This window comes from Malus domestica, chromosome 03, assembly GCF_042453785.1.
Source record: "Malus domestica chromosome 03, GDT2T_hap1".
NCBI lineage: Eukaryota > Viridiplantae > Streptophyta > Magnoliopsida > Rosales > Rosaceae > Malus > Malus domestica.
Genome location: NC_091663.1, coordinates 10,952,245 through 10,969,810, shown reverse-complemented (window position 1 = coordinate 10,969,810; position 17,566 = coordinate 10,952,245). Strand labels below are relative to the sequence as shown.

Sequence of the window (17,566 nt, the reverse complement as noted above, 5' to 3'; positions counted from 1 at the left end):
TTTATGTTGATTGACATGAGTAATGCTCATGGATGTTGTCATGAGTGATGCTCATGAATGTTGACATGAGTGATGCTCATGAATGTTGACATGAGTGATGCTCATGAATGTTTATGTATGATTGATATGAGTGATACTCATGAATGTTTATGTATGATTGACATGAGTAGTGCTCATGTCTAATTTAGAAGTACTGGGCGTACTTTTGATCACCTGGTTAGGGGTAATAGCGGCAGGTTGCCAAATAATTTTAGAGTACTAGGTGTACTTTTCATCACCTGGTTGGTGGTAATAGCAGCAGGTTGCCGAATAATTGTGGAGTACTGAGCGTACTTTTGATCACCTAGTTGGTGGTAATAGCGGCAGGTTGCCAAATAATTGTGAAGTACTAGACGTACTTTTGATCTCCTAGTTGAAGCTATTTTGGGCTTATGGGCCTTTGCCTTCCACAACATGCCAGCCCATTTATTTTTGGGCTTTGCTATTTTTTTATTATTTTTTATTACCCTCTGATGGGGTTTATACATATGTCTCCGAAAGATAAGAAAAATAATTTACATCATTCACAAATAAGAAAAGTAAATCACATCATTCTGGTGGGGCGTTTATTCCTTCCTTTTGCTTTCTTTTTTACTTTCTCTTTTGCTTTCTGCTTTTGCTTTCTCTTTTGCTTTCTCTTTTGCTTTCTCTTTTCCCTTAACGTCATGATGTCGTCTGTGAAGAGTGGGAACATGCGCTCCTTCATGATGAGAGTCTTTATCTTTTTCAGAACTTGATGCCTTTCTGAATGGCTCCAGCTATCACGTTCGAGAGGATCTTTTGTATGGGTGGTTGAGAGACCACGTAGGCCGCCCTGCCAAAATAGCACATGCCGACCCCACGTGCCTTCTTCTGGTAATAACTGTAGAAGGCGTACAATTGGAATTGGAGACCATGTAGGAGAACCTGTACTTATACCAGAATAGCCCACGTGTCTTCTTCTGGTAGCACATGCCGACCCTATGCAGCAATTGGAATGCTCACTTGAGACTGAAACAAACATGCCGACCCCACGTGCCTTTTTCTGCTTTTTCTCCTTTCCATTATTCTCATCCCTGGAAACTCATACTGCTTTGGTGAGGCCACGTGACTAGCTCTGTTCCCCAAGGTGATTATTCTCATACCGGTGCAAGTATGATACCGCCAGTTCTTCGCAGAGCTAATTCAATGGTTGTGGTCAGGAAAATCAGCAAACTTGTAGAAGGAGACCACCACGGGAATTTATGAATCCGAGTTACCCGACTTGGGTGAGTTCGGAATCGGTACCGGACTGGTAGGCCCGGAGAAGTTGTGTTGGTCGTGGATCAGCTCTCCCTGCGAAATGGACGGTTAAGATGGAAGTGAGATAGATACGCATGAGTACTGCGAGGGTAGTGAAAAGCAGCAGCCATGGCTGTTGCAACTTCATCTTCTTCATAGTTCTTAGTTCCTGAACATCTTGCCAGAACAGTGACTGAAAGGCTGCGACCATGTTCCATCCTAGGTGGACCAAGAGAGGAGAACAATATGTTTGACCACGTCGTGGAAGGATGACGACGAAAACAACGATGCATGGTTTGGGTTTTGTGTTGGTGATTAGGTTGAGAGGGCATGAGGAAGACGTCACCAAGCGAAACTCACGAAGGTCCAGTCGTCGCTGATGCGATCACGAGGGGAGGTGAGGACGTTGTCGGATTCCAGGGTGAACCAGATTCTGGAAATTGCATCTCAGATATGGCTTTCGAACTTCAAATGAGCTCTGCTTATTGTGGTTCTTGCAGACCGACCCGGCCCAACGATCAGCGAGAGAAAGGAGATAGCGGCGAGACGAAAGATACGATGGACCGATCTCGTGGGGTATGTGTCCTTCCCCTTATAGACGCTAGGCGGCAACCGAAATATTAGAGGTCCCCAACGCACCCCTTGGACCGATCTCACCTCAAGCAGACATAGACACAAGAGCACGACAGACGCACGTGATTGCTGACTAGTGGCATCGCGTGAAGGCTGAAGGCGGTAGCGAGTGGATGATTGGAGGGATTGCATGGCGATGAGAGAGTCAAATTCTTCAATCCCTTCGTAGGTGTTTGGTTTCTTGGGTTTTGCAGATTTCACGGTGGACAGTGGTGAGGTTGTGAAGGTTTCACGGTGGTGAGATGAAAAAATGAGAGATAACCGACATAGTTTTTTGTGTCGATTCCCACAGACGGCGCCAAATGTTGATGCACAAAACCAGAGGTCTTGGAACAACGTAAATCCGACCGTGAATCTGCAAGAAATGTAAATAACACAAGATGTATCGTGGTTCACCCCAAGGTTTGGGCTACGTCCACACTGATTGTGTATTTATCTGAAAGAGAGAGAGCTCTGAGAGTGAGAGCTTTGAAAGGGGGTGAGAGGGCCTAGGAGTTGGCCTCCTCTAATTGTGAGGGTGATAAGTCCTTTTATAGAATAAGGGCTCCTCACTTATTACATATTTGCCCATTCCTTTATTACATAATTACATTTGAGTCATCTGAGTATTTATACGAGATCTAAATACGGATGCCCTAAGTATGATACAAACAAAGAAAAAAAAACCTAAAGAATAAAGATTTCAACATATTTGGACCTAAAGTTAGGTTTCCCTAGCCTTAGATTGAAATTATGCTAAGGGGTGTGCTATCCACACATACCATTTTACTTCTCACACACCTCTTAATAATTTATGTCCGTTGATCTTCTTCAATTCATCCAATCCGACGGTCGAAAATTAAAAAGGTGTGTGAAAAGTAAAATGGGGTGTGTGGATATCACACCCCTTATGCTAATAGTTAACTTGGAATCGAGTTTGAAAAATGAACACCCAGTATAAATAAATAAATAAATAATTCATATTCTTTCAATTTGGTTTCATTCGATTTTTGAACCATCAGAACCGAAACTGAACTAATAACTTTCGATTTAGTTTGGTTATATTAGTATTGGTTCAATTTTCAATCAATTTGATTTTTTTAGTTTCGGTATTTGGTCTGAACTTTTTTGGTTTTTCGAGCCCGCCCCTAGTTATTTTACTCTCTTGTTGATTTGTTGATATAGAGGATTTTCGAAATTAATATTATAGATGTGAATTTTCATGTTTTAACGATATATTTATGACATCTCAAATTGCTTGTTCAAGGGATAATGCTTGACCATATGAAGTGGCCCAATGATAACAAAACACTTGCTATAACTATAATTCTACAATCATGTAGTCAAACATAATGTGTGGTTTTTTTTTGTTTTTTTTTGAACAAACGATATTATCTACTCTGAGGGGGCGGGGGAAACAAACACAATGTTAACCACATATCCAAACATCTCATTTCATCCCAACGTCTTCCTTCTTTCATCCTTGAGAAATGCTAAGGGGAATTTCTCAAAGTGGGACTCTCTATGAACTTTTTGTCACCTCACAGTATCTACGCTAAGGGGGCGAGGGAAACAAACACAATGTTAACCACATATCCAAACATCTCATTTCATCCCAACCTCTTCCCTCTTTCATCCTTGAGAAATGCTAAGGGGACTTTCTCAAAGTGGGACTCTCTATGAACTTTTTGTCACCTCACAGTTTAATGTTAATTTTCATGCTAACATTATAAAAAATTGTGCTAACATGAGATGACAGAGAGTTCATAGAGAGTCATAGTTTTAAGAGAATCAATTTTAAGAATCTCTTTAGCATCTCTCTCCAGCCTTTCTCCTCCTCGTTGCTTCTGCAACATCATTTCACTTGCTCCGCCCTCATGGTCAGACTTCTTCACCGTGGAAGCCATGGCAGCACCAAACACCACCTTCGCCCAAATTTTATCGAGTAATTTCAACCTTCATAATTGGTGTGTTTAGTTAGAAAGATAGCAAGAGTTTGGAGTGTTTCATTTGCCCCGTGTGTTAAATATAGTAGTATTCATAAGATGATTAACCCATCTATATGATGAAATATGTATCATAAATTTAGACCATTCAACAGATACATGAATATGTATTGTAAATTTAGACCATTCAATATATACATGAATCACGTATTTGTTGTTTTTATTACTTCTATATGGTATCAACTTTTTGCTAGAGCTAATACTCCCCCATTAACGATCCTATCTAATCCCCACTGCAGCCACCTCACACCTCTCTCATGGCCACCCTGACTGCCTCTCTTCCCACCTCCTTCAATGTCTCCCACATGATAACCACCCCCGTAGATCGCAACAATTATCTCTCATGGCGGTCCCATTTTATGGATTTTCTTGAAATCCATGGCTTAGAAGACATTGTGGTTAGCAACACTACACCTTCCAAAAATCTCGATCAAAGTGATTTGCTCTTCCTCTATCAAGTCCATCTTGAACCTAAGTCGATTTGTTTTGGTTCCACCATTTTTTACGATTATTTTGTCCCGATGTGATTCAATTTCTTGGTTCCACGATTTTTATGTCTATTCTTAGCTCTCTACCAATAAAACAAAGAAAATGTGGAAGGTCTTGGGTTTGATATTCCGAATTGATGAGTTTCTTTAACTATGACCACGGATAGAGTAAAATTCCCTATAGTGTCTCTAAACTCGAAATGATGGATAATCGTAGTTTGCCACCAGATATCCTATGAATAATTTTAGGAAGATCAAATTTTTTAAACCAAATTTACAAATTAAATGATGTGATTGTAGATAATTGAATTATTAATTAAGTGTCGATTAACGTGCTTATTTCTTATTTGTGACACATTATTTGGTTTAAAAAATTTAGTCTTTCTAGCATTACTCAATGTCCTATTTTTTCAAGAAAAAAAAAATCTACCAATTTGTATTTTTCGAGAAATTTTTAGTTGTGATGGGAATACAAGTGGTACACCATGTATTTTAATAGGAGTGGTGGGAGATTTTATTTTTAAGTTATTAAATTTTTAGCACACAAATCCCATAATTTGTATAATAACACGTAATGTACCATCCTATGTATCGATCATATTAAAAAATCTCACGTATTTTTCCTAGGCCTAATCGGATAAATGGTCCCCGTGGTCATAAGGTATTCGGATGATAGCCCCTGTGGTAAAAAAATTCGGATTTAAACCCCTGTGGTCTAAGTCTGTTAGGATTTATGCCCATCTGTTAAATAATGCTCACGTGGCTGCCAAATGTCTGCCACGTGGCAAAATAATAATTTTTTATATTTTTTTTAAAAAACCTGAATTTTTACAAAAAAAAAAAAAAAAAACCAGAACCTCCCCCCCGCCCTCCGCCCGGCCGTCCTTCTCCTTCTTCCTTCTTCTTCTTCCCGCCGGTCTCCCCGCGCGACTCCTCCCTCTCCCTCTTCCTTCTTCTTCTTCTTCTTCTTCTTCTTCTTCTTCTTCTTCTTCTTCTTCTTCTTCTTCTTCCCGCCGGTCTCCCCGCGCGACTCCTCCCTCTCCCTCTTCCTTCTTCTTCTTCTTCTTCTTCCCGCCGGAGCCCTCTCCCTCTTCCTTCTTCTTCTTCTTGCAGATCTGCGTTTTTTTTTTTTGGTAAAAATTCAGGTTTTTTAAAAAAAATTAAAAATTATTATTTTTGCCACGTGGCAGACATTTGGCAGCCACGTGGCATATATGTGTCAGCCACGTCAGCATTATTTAACAGATGGGCATAAATCCTAACAGACTTAGACCACAGGGGTTTAAATCCGAATTTTTTTACCACAGGGGCTATCATCCGAATACCTTATGACCACGGAGACCATTTATCCAATTAGGCCTTTTTCCTATACACGAAGTGCCACGTTACATTCTTTAAAAGTAGCAAGTAAAACAAAATATATAATGAAGTGGGACCACCTCGGAAAGCAAGACTGAGCCACCTCGGTCGAATTGCATTATCTCTCATTATTATGTGTCTCTTTCTCCCTCTCTGCAAAGAACCCTCTCACTTTCACACTCTCACTGTCTATCTTCAGCTGAAGAAGCAGCAGCTTCCATCGGCAGCTTCTTCTCGCACTTAAAAATGGAGACGCTCTGACTCTCTCTCTCCATTTCTTCTATATTATCGTTGGATTACCAGATCCGAAATGCCTGAGGTCAAAAAGCCGATTAGGTTTCTCAAAAGCGCTTCATCAGACCCGATTTTCCAGCTTCTCTAGCACCAACGGAGGCACCTCGAAATCGCAGAAGCAGCCGTATTTCAGAATCACTTTTTGTCAAGGTAAAAATATATCCAAATTGTCACTACGTTAATCGATTTCCATGCCATGCCGTTTTTTGCTTTTCGATTTTCTATTTCTCTCTGTACGGATCTGGTGGACTCATTTCAGCTTCTGGCGGACGAGAAAATTAACGCTGGTTATTGGACTCAAATGTATTTATGAGCATTCTCTTGGGTGTTTTAGTAATTAAGTACATATTTTTTCCGAGGAAATAATTAAGTGTATGTTACTACTAACCTATTAACTATTTTTTATGAAGTCAATACCACGTCACTACGTTCGCTCTCATATTCTACTCCTAAACTTTGATTTTGCGCAACTGGGTTGGGTTAGGTTAGTTGATCAGAACTACAGAGCGATAAATATTTGCTTGGTCAAAAAGAAAAAAGCTATCTTCTTTTGGAAAGGAAGTTTTGTTCACATATCAATGGAAGATTTCCCAACAAACAACATCCAAAATTTTTGAATTTTCATTTGTTGTATGCACGGATTTAGAAACTTCATTTAACTTAAAGAATAATGAAGGGCACGGTTGGTGACTATAATTTGACAAAATTTTTTATGTCTTTACTCTTTTGGAATAGTTTGGTTGGTGAGTAGGGTTTGTGTAGCATTTTCTCAACCGTGGTTGTATTATGTCACCCCCTATCACCCCTATTCGCGCTGTCTATATACGCAGGGCCCACTACGACCCAATATGGAGCCCACAATGACCCAATATTGGGCCCACTTCCGACAGCCGACAGATTGGTAGGACCCAGTGTGAGCTCAACCCTTGTTCGCTTTACGGACCCAGTATCTATACATGTATGTCTGATTGTCCGTCTCTGAAGCTAAGTAAAAGTGTTCGATAAACTATAACCGTTATTTAGCCGTTGGGGTGTCTGAATATTTCTCATTTGAAAAGGTTGGAGAGTTCGGTTAGTATATTAGTAATGAGCCCACGTTTGCTATTTAACAGATTGTGGGGTTTCGATGGATAATGTTGGATTAGATTTTAGGTGCAGCTGAGGGGTCTCTTTCTGGTTTGCAAAAGGGCAGCTTTCAGAGAGGTGGTTGCTGGGTTTGCTTTGAGTTTCCTATTTCTCCATTCCATTAATTCATGAACCCCATTTGTCTCTTTCCCCGCTGTTCGTGTCAAATGTGCTTTCGGCATTGTCCATTTTCTAGATTCACCCCATCATCTTTGAAGAGATTGCGTATATTAGACCTTTCTGGTCGTTGTTATAATGGGTTTGCTATGCTCCGCTTTGTGTACTTGTACTCATGTTTAAACTCTGAAGGTAAAAGAATGTGGGTGGGAGATGCGATATTTTTAGTAATTTGAGCTCGATGCTTGTTCCTTTTGATTTTGTATTTTGCAAGTCAAGGTCAAGTTACTAATTTGCTGTTTCTGCTGCGGTTCTTTACTTTCTCAGGTGTGCTGATTGTCCTTAATTCTCTTCAAGTTTTATACTTTCTATCTGTTTGGAAGCAATGTCACTTTTAAAGTCTTATAGAGTTACTGTAAGGAAAGTATAATTTTGTTTGTAGGAACCTTGTTCCTTTTTTAAGTTTTTGTATACTGTTTGAGGAGGCAGTTTAATTAGTTTTAAGATAGGACCGGGATTTAATTAGTTTTAAGATAGGACTGGGACTGCTACAAGCAGAAATGCATTGATGATGGATGGGGCAGTCGCTCATTTGTTGGGCCAATTTCTGCTTCATCCCCAACCGGCAAGCCTTGAATTTTCCGGTTTTTCTTATTTGATGCAACTCTACCGCAGTTACAGGTATAAATGAGTAATGCAATGTGGTTTTTTTTTTAATGGTAATTTCTGCATTTATGTTTTTAGTTGTGTGTAATTATGAGACTGGGTATAGCTACCCCTAACCATGGGTCAACAATAACTTTGTGAAGTCATTTTTGCCAAAATTTTGTGTTGACAATACCGCATAATCGAACTTCATGTTGTACTACATATTTTGCTTGAGTGCATAGCAAAGTGGGTTGCTATCAATTTGTTGGCCAACCATGAATTTAACAACACCTCCCTGTCATATTTTACTTCTACACGCTTGACTAACTTTCAACTGTTTGATTCTGGATTATATATGCCTTTCAGATTTATGAGAGTATCACATCAGATTTTAGTTTTCTTTTCCTTTTCCCTTAATCTCTTGGAATCATTATCTGCAATGTAAATGGCTTGAATTTTTTATGCCTCTCCATAAATGGGGGTAAGGTTAGCCGACATTCACCTCTCCCAGACCCTGCGTAAAGCGGGAGCCTTGTGCACTGGGTACGACTTCTTCTTCCAGTTTGTTGTATCGGTGTCAGGCTGTTTGCATTTTGCAGCATTTTTAGGGAAACCGATATTACTGGATGCTTACATAATTGTTCATTTTGAGTTTTTCATTAGGACCTGAAAATGTTTCAATTTGATATCGTCATACTGTTCAGGTTAGAATAAATGAAGTTCCAAGTGAAAGTTTCCCTTGCCTGTCTCATAACCTTGATCGTGATTCAGCAAAGTGTTTGCGGTTAGTATTGATTTTCTCATTAAAAGTTATTGAAATTGCATGATGGTAAATCCAAGGCACACCATCCTTGCCTTTGAATCTGTAATTCAGTATCATTTGAACAGTATCTGCGAATCCTCTTTGGATAATTTATTGCAGCAGATGAGGTTTCGAGTACTTCCAATGCAACAGACTGGACATGTAGATGCTCATATCAAGGAAACCTGAGCTACACTCTAGAACCTTACTGTTCGGCATCCTGTAATTGCAGTCAGGGTATGCCACTGATCTTTATGGTACAATCACCAAAAGCTTACACTTCTTTTGATAGAACATTATTGCTGATAGAATTTTACACTTGTCCCTTCTGCCATCTCTTTATATTTAGTTCTGTTTATAACAGTTTCCAGTCAATACATATTAGAATATTATGTCAAATATGTTCTTGAGTGCACTTTGTGATTATTCTGCGCACATAGGAGATTCTTTATATGTTCAAATTGAAAGAATAATGGCTTTGAGTAACCGTTGTATTTTTTCGTTCAATGTTTCGGTAGAAGGTCTTTGTAAGTTAGTTTTATATATCAAAAAATGCTTTGGTTAAATCCTTGCATGTTAGGAGTTAATTGCGTTGGTTAAGAAAGATCCTTTTGTTTTGGTGACTGGAATACTTTTATACACCTGTTTTTTTGCCTGTAATGTATGGTGTATAACAATGGTTCAATTTGCCTTAATATAGATGCTGGAAGTAACACTACATGGACATGCATATGTGCTGCGAATGGGCTTCCTAAAGTGGCAGCAGACGGTCATGATCCTAATTGTTTTACAGCCTGCAACTGCACTTATGGTACTCTCTCTCTCTCTCTCTCTCTCTCTCTCTCTCTCTCGCGTACACACACACACACACTCACAAATGTTTCTTTTTAACAATCCTTTCAGTATAAGTTGTTTCTAGGCGGTAGAATACTAAGTTATACGTTGGACAAACTGTATCGAACCAGGAAATGTATCATGTTCTGAAGTCTGCATCATGTATTCATTTATTGGTCAACTGATGCACTTTACCAAAAATATCGAAATTCATGCTATTTTTAAATTGATTTCTTTTTGTGACCATGAATTTTGGTTTACTGCATGATTCCTTTGTACGCTCAACCCATTTTTTGCGACATCCCATCTTTGACTTACATGTATTGATGCATCCATAATCTGTTCCACATGGACATGCTTTAGATAATCTTGTTTACATACATCCAAATTTTTGCTATGTCATTTAATTGTGACTTGTTCTGTATTGCTTGTTAACAGGATATCTCAATGCAGCACAGCCTTCAAAAAACCGTCTTCCGAGCAAAGTTGTTGTGATTATTCTTTTAGCATGTGTCATACTCACAACTCTTGCTTTTATTTCCTCGGTGGCATGCTACTTCTGCCGAAGGGCCAAGTGCTCTATTCAACCACCAATATTTTCGTCAGACACGGAAACAAGTTGCAATAGTGCTTCCAACTTAATTAGCTATAAGAGCTCATTGTTTGAGGCCAAAATTAATATGGATTCTCCCATCAGTAAAGGCACAGGTAATTTAATCTATGGACTGTTTTAGCAGAGTTTGTTTTCTTAATATTTATATACCCGCTCATCTTTTCGGGCTGTTCACTTCCTAGTACTCCTTTAAACTTGGGCCCTTTATTTGTATATTTTTCTCCATACAGCAACTGGTATAACTATTCTTTTTCAATTCACAGGGTGCTTTACCTCTTGCGTATTTAGGAGCAAACCCCGAGCTACACCTGGAGCAATTATTCAATTTTCATATGTTGAACTGGAAAATGCAACCAATAAGTTTTCAGACTCCAATCTAACAGGACTTGGCGGCAGTAGCTATGTCTATCGTGGCCAGCTTAAAGATGGTGAAATTGTGGCAGTTAAGCGTCTAAAAGCTCTGAAAGGGCCAGATATGGACTCTGTCTTTTTAACAGAGGTAGTACCTCATCATTCAATACATTTCTCGATATACGTCAACATCCTGTTTATTGGTTTCTTGGCAGAATAAATAAGTTTACTTATTTGTTTTTTCCTCAGATTGAGATGTTAGCAAGACTCCACCATTTTCATGTGGTGCCTTTGCTTGGGTACTGCTTTGAAACCCATGGAAAAAATACCGAGAGGCTATTGGTATTTGAGTACATGAATAACGGTAACCTGAGAGATTGTTTGGATGGGGATGAAGGGAAAAACATGGATTGGGTCACTCGAGTTTCAATTGCCATTGGAGCTGCAAGGGGTTTGGAATATCTCCATGAAGCAGCTGCTCCAAGAATTCTGCATCGAGATGTCAAATCCACTAACATTCTTCTGGATGAAAATTGGCAAGCAAAAGTAAGAAGTGATTATTTGAGACATGGATTGAAATCTTCGATTCTATAATGAAACAAGGGAAATAACTATTATGGCAGTTTAGCTACGAACACAGTTTGTTTTGCTTTTAGGAAATGAAAGATAAACCTAATTTGAAGCTGATAGTTGGCATGCATATCTTATATTTTGAAACATTTATTATATATGTGCAGATAACTGATCTTGGTATGGCGAAACGCTTGAAAGCTGATGGTCTCCCTAGTGCATCTAGTTCTCCAGCTAGAATGCAGGGGACTTTTGGTTATTTTGCACCGGAGTATGCAATTGTTGGCAGAGCATCTCTTAAGTCAGATGTTTTCAGTTTTGGTGTGGTTCTTCTTGAGCTTATCACTGGTCGGAAGCCCATCCATCAATCAACCAACAAGGGAGAAGAAAGCCTTGTCATATGGGTAAGGAAAATGCTAAACTTTATTACTAGGAACGTATATCCATCAATTTTTTTGCATGAAATTCCGTGCTAATTACTATGAGTCTTTATCATAAATAATTTGTTCAGAAATACATCTATGGGTTAATAAAAACTGATGTTAGCCTATGAACATTTTTGTCTTTGTTGTAGGCTACGCCCCGTTTACAGGATAGTAAGCGAGTAATCACAGAGTTGGCCGATCCAGATTTAGATGGAAACTTCCCGGAAGAGGAGATGCAGATAATGGCTTACTTGGCAAAAGAATGCCTACTGTTGGATCCTGATGCTAGACCAAACATGAGTGAGGTTGTTCAAATCCTTTCGACTATTTCACCAGAGAGATCTAAAAGGAAAAACTTTTCTGCAAACCTTTTTGAGGTAATTCTTGTACACTGAAATGTTACATTGTTTTTCCGCACCTCTGTTGTTTATGTCATTTTTAACTTTTCATATGTCCTGTGGAGTCATCTCTTCGTAATGTATGATTTGAGCAATGCGTATAAAGTCTTGACCTGAGTATTCTTCTGCTCAGCACATAAGCATGGATGGCCACAAAGATGCTGAGGAGCTAAGGCAAGCGAAATCCAATAAAAGTTCAGTTCGTTGTTCACTGCCACTAGACATTGACCGTAATCTCTGTGCTGAAAGAGATACAGATTCTCTTTCAGATAACTATATGGAGAGATTGATCCTCTTGACTTCAAATGCCAGGAGTTGTCGTGCCAACGATGATGAGACGGTGGATTTAACTGAGCCCAGGTTTGAGTCATTTTGCGTAACAAGTGGTAAGCCCCCATGACAGGGGAAAACTTGACTTGGGTAAAGCACACGGATAGGATGGAAACCAGATTTTAAGCTTGGTTCAGATACTTGTTTGCGGTCGGTTGCTCGAAGAAATCATGAGGAAGCAAGCGGGTTTCTGAAGATTTTTTTTTTTTTATTTTCTATACTTTTTTCTTTGAAGAAAATCATAGGCTGTGTATATTGTTTGGTGGTTGTACAGAAGTTATAGAAATTGAAATATGTTAGGAGATGAAAAGGATGGTATGCTGCTTGTAACTCAGTAAATGCAAAAAGATAGTTTTCAAAGCATATTGGTTCCCTTTTTTTTTTTTGGTCAAAGGAGAGTAATTCATTAAACAAAGTCCAAACATATAACAACTTACAACGAGCCCCAAAAAGAACTAGCATATAAAAAGAAAGTAACTGATGCAATAAAGCATGAGTAATAGTTCTTTATGCATCGAGAACAAAAACGATGAATAATAGAAATGCATACGGGGTTTCAACCCAAAAATAAATACCCTTCTAAGTGGTCCAACCAATAGAGGCTTAAAAGTGGCTAGTAGAGAAAACCTAAGAAGTATATGAGGGATGGCTAGCCGTAGAAGCTCGGAACCCAAAGGCAACGAACCACACACATCGCCAATTTAGCACCACAAAATAACAACTGATACCTAGTTCATAGAATATACAGATCTTTAAAAGGAAAACTAATGAAAATGGTTTGAAAACTTTAAGTTTTAATGATAAGGACAAAATAAAAGGTAAAGTGAATAATACCAAGTTTGACTTTTTAGTGTAAAAATATGATTTTTCGTTAAAATGAACAGTACTGTGGGATTTTCGTTAAAACTTCCATCTTTAAAAGTATCAAATGATAAACAAAGCTAAACCACAAACAAACAACATTATAGCAACACCAAAACTCAAAATTACCACGAAATAACCTGCAAACCGATTGAAGCAGCCAAACTTTACAACTATATCCATCACCCGGGGACCAGCAAAATGGTTCCATTTCATATTTTCATATAATCCTATTTATCCTGAAGCAACACAAAAAAAAGAAAAACATGGAATGCTTGGGATAACAGTTGTGGTCGCATATGCAGACAGATTAGATCAATTGGTCAAGATAGTTTATTTGTTTGTACCTAAGTTCAAATTCTTGTTTTTGTAAATTTAGTATAGAATATATATCATCTTGAAATTAAAAAGTCAAACCTCTCACATGGTCACTAGACATTTTTCCATGCCGCATGCGGTTGCACATAATTGTTTTGTTGCAATCTGGTCAAAGTAACAGCTCAAAATGCTAACTACAAATTACTCATTTCATTTAATTTGTTAGGAATGATGTAGAACAGAAAATAGATTAAAGAACAACTTGAAAAATATTCTTCGCGTGTTCATAATTATTTTATTTTTGTATTTTGCATCTCATTAGAATATCCTAGCAGAGCCTTGTTTTGTAGGGCATATAACCATATTTATGTGGTGTTGGGAACCTAGGGTTGTTATCTTTCATATTATTCAATTATAAACTTTGAGATTTTTCTCATGCTTTCCAGTAGATTCCAGTTTTCTAATCTAAAGTTATCGTTTAAATTTCTTTCTATAGTTAAGTTGCGTCAAGGAACATCAGCATGAGCGATTATTTCAAGAAATCAAATATCTTAATTATGACTATCGAATGTGATAAACTTCTCATGCTCAATGATTAGCAATCACTCACTTGTGGGCCTCTACCCCAAAAAATGAAATATATCTTTATAACAACTTATTGACTGTGATAAATTGTGTCAATTTCCTCAAAAAAAAAAAAAAAGAAAGGATTCTAACCTAGACAAGATGGTTTAATGATCCCAATTGTCAATGAATATTCGTCCACTTATGGTAAAGGATCCAGTATTGAAACTTGACTGTTTCATACTTTATCATACATGTCTTCAGAAAATGGAGTTAGTTTCGTTGGGATTTCCTAATATACTCCCAGGTCTTTTAACCGTTCGATTTGTACTCAATAGTACCTTTATACTCCGAATTTTCGTGGTTCAGTAGTTGAGCCATTAGGGAGGAGTAGTAGTTCAGAAGATGCACATCCATTTTTGTACACAAAACTTCCAAGTGCTGTTAGTTGAGCAAACATTATGCAAAGACTTTGAACTTCTTTGAATGGTAGTTGGAAGACTATGACTTGGGGATAGATAGCATGGTTTGTTGGATCACTTACATATAAAGTTTTTCTTTGGACTTTGTTCCTCATCACCTGCCAATATCAGTGCCAGAGATGGATCCACCGCCACCACAGCCAACCACGCCGCTGCTAGCCCCCGCTCCTCCTCCTTATCACCAAGCAGGATGCTTGGATTTATGGTAAGTTCTTTTCACTTAATATTTTTGGTCTACATCATGTACAATGGGAGCTTTCTCTAATGCGGGATAAATCTAGCGGGATTTGAGGATATGCCGGCTGCCAGCCCAATACAACTAGTCACATCCCGCAAGATTAATTTATCCGCATTGGAGAATTTTTTTCAAATATACAATTCTACTGCATTTTTTTAAAAAGTTAAAATTTAACTTTTGAAATTTGGTTTTGATTATGCAGTTTGTGGATTCTGTGCTGCTGCGGTATATTTAAATGTTGTTGCCCTCCACTATTTGAGCCTGGGCCTCCTCCACCACCATAGTGCTACCTTTTCTTATGAGCCTACTTTGTATGAATTGTTTTGTGTAATAATTGGTGGACTCAAATCTTCATTTGATCTAACTATTTCAATTTGGTTAATTTGATTTTAATTTGTGTTTACATGCATATTTATTAATATTTTTATTTCACTCTTTGAAGATTGGGTGTCGAAGAGAGGATACAATAAGTATTGCATCAATAGTCTTTGGATTCCTGGTAATCCTAGAACGACTCAAAATCCTGCTGTTTTAGATTCCTTGTTACTACTTCTGTATAACCGAAGTCGAATTAGTATTTGTATCAATAGACTGTATAAATACCAGTGCTGCGCCACCCTATATTTACAGAGTAGAAATGTTTATCTTTTAGGTTGATGTTAAATATAAAGTGGTTTAGCGGTTTTATTTTGTTTCAATTTGTTTGTTAGTGCTGCGTGTGGCAGGCAATTTCTAATATTAGTTGAAAAAAAATGTTGTCTTGTGTGTGTTTGATATTCAAGAGAACATGTGTGATCATTTTATGTGTACAGTTCGCATGCATGAAGTATTATTCTATCCCTTGATTAAATGTTCTAAATGTTTCTATATTATGTTGGTTTTTAGCTGATCCAGCACATTGCACAATTAGAATGTATCATGGTGTTTTAATGTTTGTAACCTACCACGTCAATGGAAATGTATTACTATTCTGATAACGATATGACATGTTGATAAAAAAAAATTGATGCAATAGTATTGGAATTGGGTCACAGTGGGAATGTTGATTATTATTACAAGCTTTTCAGGGGAGGGTGTCAACGGGTTTTAACTTTACTGAAGGAAGATTTCGATGTGGTTTGTAAGTGTGACCTCATTCCTTTTGCAAGGGATATAAATTTATTCTTAGATCACCTCCACGTATACCAAACTAAAGAAGAAGTTTCTGTTGTTCATCCACCTAAGTTGGGAGTAATGTTTGTGTTAAGGGTGACATTGGTAATGAAGTTACAATTGGTGAAACTATGTTAATAGATATTGCTAATGATCAAGAAGGTAATGTGAATGCACAAGACCCTTGTGTGAATGATGAAGTTGAGATTACTGGAGCTGACGAAAAGGGTAATTTTGGAGAACCTGTGGCTATGGGAACATCATCTAGTATGGGTACAAAGTGATTATGCCATGCATGAGGATGATCTACGATTCAAGGAATTTGTTGACTTTAGAGAAGGGGTGTGCTATCCGCACACCCCATTTACTTCTCACACATCCTTTGATAATTTCTGTCCATTGATCTTCTTCAATTCATCTGATCCAATGGCCAAAAATTAAAAATGTGTATAAGAAGTAAAATGGGGTGTGTGGATATCACACCCCTTAGAGAATAGTGGGTTGGACCGTAAAAGAAAATGAAACAAATGGTAAGGGTGAATAGGAAATTGTTTGCGAGGTTGACAATGGTGACCAGATGGAAGATTCAATGACCCTAGGCACAATGATAGTGAGAATGATTAGGAGACGTGGCAAGATTTTAATGAAAACACAAACTTGGACAATCCACAATTTGAGATTGATATGTTGTTTAGTGATTGCAAAGCATTTACAAAGGGCTGTCACACATTATCCACTACACGTGAGTTGAAGCTAGTGGAGCCTAATATTATCATTGTAGATTATTGAAAAAATATAGTTTTCTCCAATATCTTAATTGAGTCACATTACTTTGATAATCTAGCTTGACCAAAATTTAAGTAATTTTTTTACTCAAATCGCCAAAAAAAAAAACTCATCCAGCAAAGTATCTGCGCATAAGTCAAACTTAGTAGGGTGGCTAACCAAATGTGGTTAGCTAGAACCAGTGGCGGATCTAGGATTTTAATATAGGGTGGTCCCAATATAAAAGCTCAAAAAAAAAAAAAGACGAAAATAGCGGTGAACAAATAAATGGCAAACTACAACTTTTCATTCATAATCTTTATGCTAAACAAGCTAGAAATACTAAATTTGTCCACGACGGGATTTCATACTTTGAAAACGTGTCATGATAGTTTCATTGTCAATACAAGAAAAAACATCTTTCTCAATGTAAACAACTAAGTTATCATTTAACCATTGATCCCCCATTCTGTTGCGGAGTTGACTCTTAATGATATTCATGGCAGAAAATGCTCTCTCCACTGAAGCAATTGCAACCGGTAAAACCAAAGCCAATTCAATAAGTAAATACACATATGTTTTGCAACCCTTTTCCCACCATTTTCTTAGCAAGATCACAAATGTTTTGCAATTGAGAAAAGTCACTTCTCGAATGCATAGAGTGAATATAAATATTGAGTTGATCTTCAAGTGTCGATAGGTCTTGCTTCATAAAATCTTGAGGGTACAATTAAGCAAGGCGAAGTAGCTTTTCTTTGTCAAAAGCTATAAAAGAATCATTTGGACTCAAACTAGCCAAACATATGATCAATTCGGTACTTGTCTCATTGAAGCGATCATTTAACTCTGTAAGTTGGGAATCAATGACAACAAAAAAAAAGCTCAACTTTGTAACGATGGCGGTTGGTCTTTTTG

The 17,566-nt window shown here is 37.8% G+C and overlaps 1 protein-coding gene and 1 long non-coding RNA gene across 13 annotated transcripts; both read left to right on the top strand.

The window, feature by feature from the left end:
• The first annotated feature begins 5,903 nt into the window (after nt 1-5,903).
• Nucleotides 5,904-12,634, top strand: LOC103423093 (receptor-like serine/threonine-protein kinase NCRK). Of its 11 annotated transcripts, none has more exons than XM_017328100.3 (11): nt 5,973-6,208; nt 7,628-7,981; nt 8,653-8,732; nt 8,871-8,987; nt 9,451-9,561; nt 10,023-10,292; nt 10,461-10,696; nt 10,798-11,094; nt 11,286-11,522; nt 11,693-11,920; nt 12,075-12,634. In XM_017328100.3, exons 3-11 carry the CDS (start codon nt 8,663-8,665, stop codon nt 12,339-12,341), a joined length of 1,833 nt encoding a protein of 610 aa, XP_017183589.3. In that variant the 5' UTR covers nt 5,973-6,208; nt 7,628-7,981; nt 8,653-8,662; the 3' UTR covers nt 12,342-12,634. The 11 variants fall into 11 exon arrangements, with proteins under 11 accessions (XP_008359385.3, XP_028955654.2, XP_017183589.3 ...); XM_070818968.1 differs by lacking the exon at nt 5,973-6,208 and adding an exon at nt 7,108-7,492; XM_070818972.1 differs by lacking the exon at nt 5,973-6,208 and adding an exon at nt 7,239-7,492 and having other exon boundaries at nt 8,874-8,987.
• Nucleotides 12,635-14,547: 1,913 nt separating this feature from the next.
• On the top strand, nt 14,548-15,372 carry LOC103423086 (uncharacterized). 2 transcript variants are annotated; one of them, XR_003772044.2, is made up of 3 exons: nt 14,548-14,701; nt 14,937-15,045; nt 15,177-15,372. It is a non-coding gene; the product is annotated as an uncharacterized lncRNA (long non-coding RNA). The 2 variants fall into 2 exon arrangements; XR_527544.4 differs by lacking the exon at nt 15,177-15,372 and having other exon boundaries at nt 14,561-14,701; nt 14,937-15,137.
• Nucleotides 15,373-17,566: the final 2,194 nt, after the last annotated feature.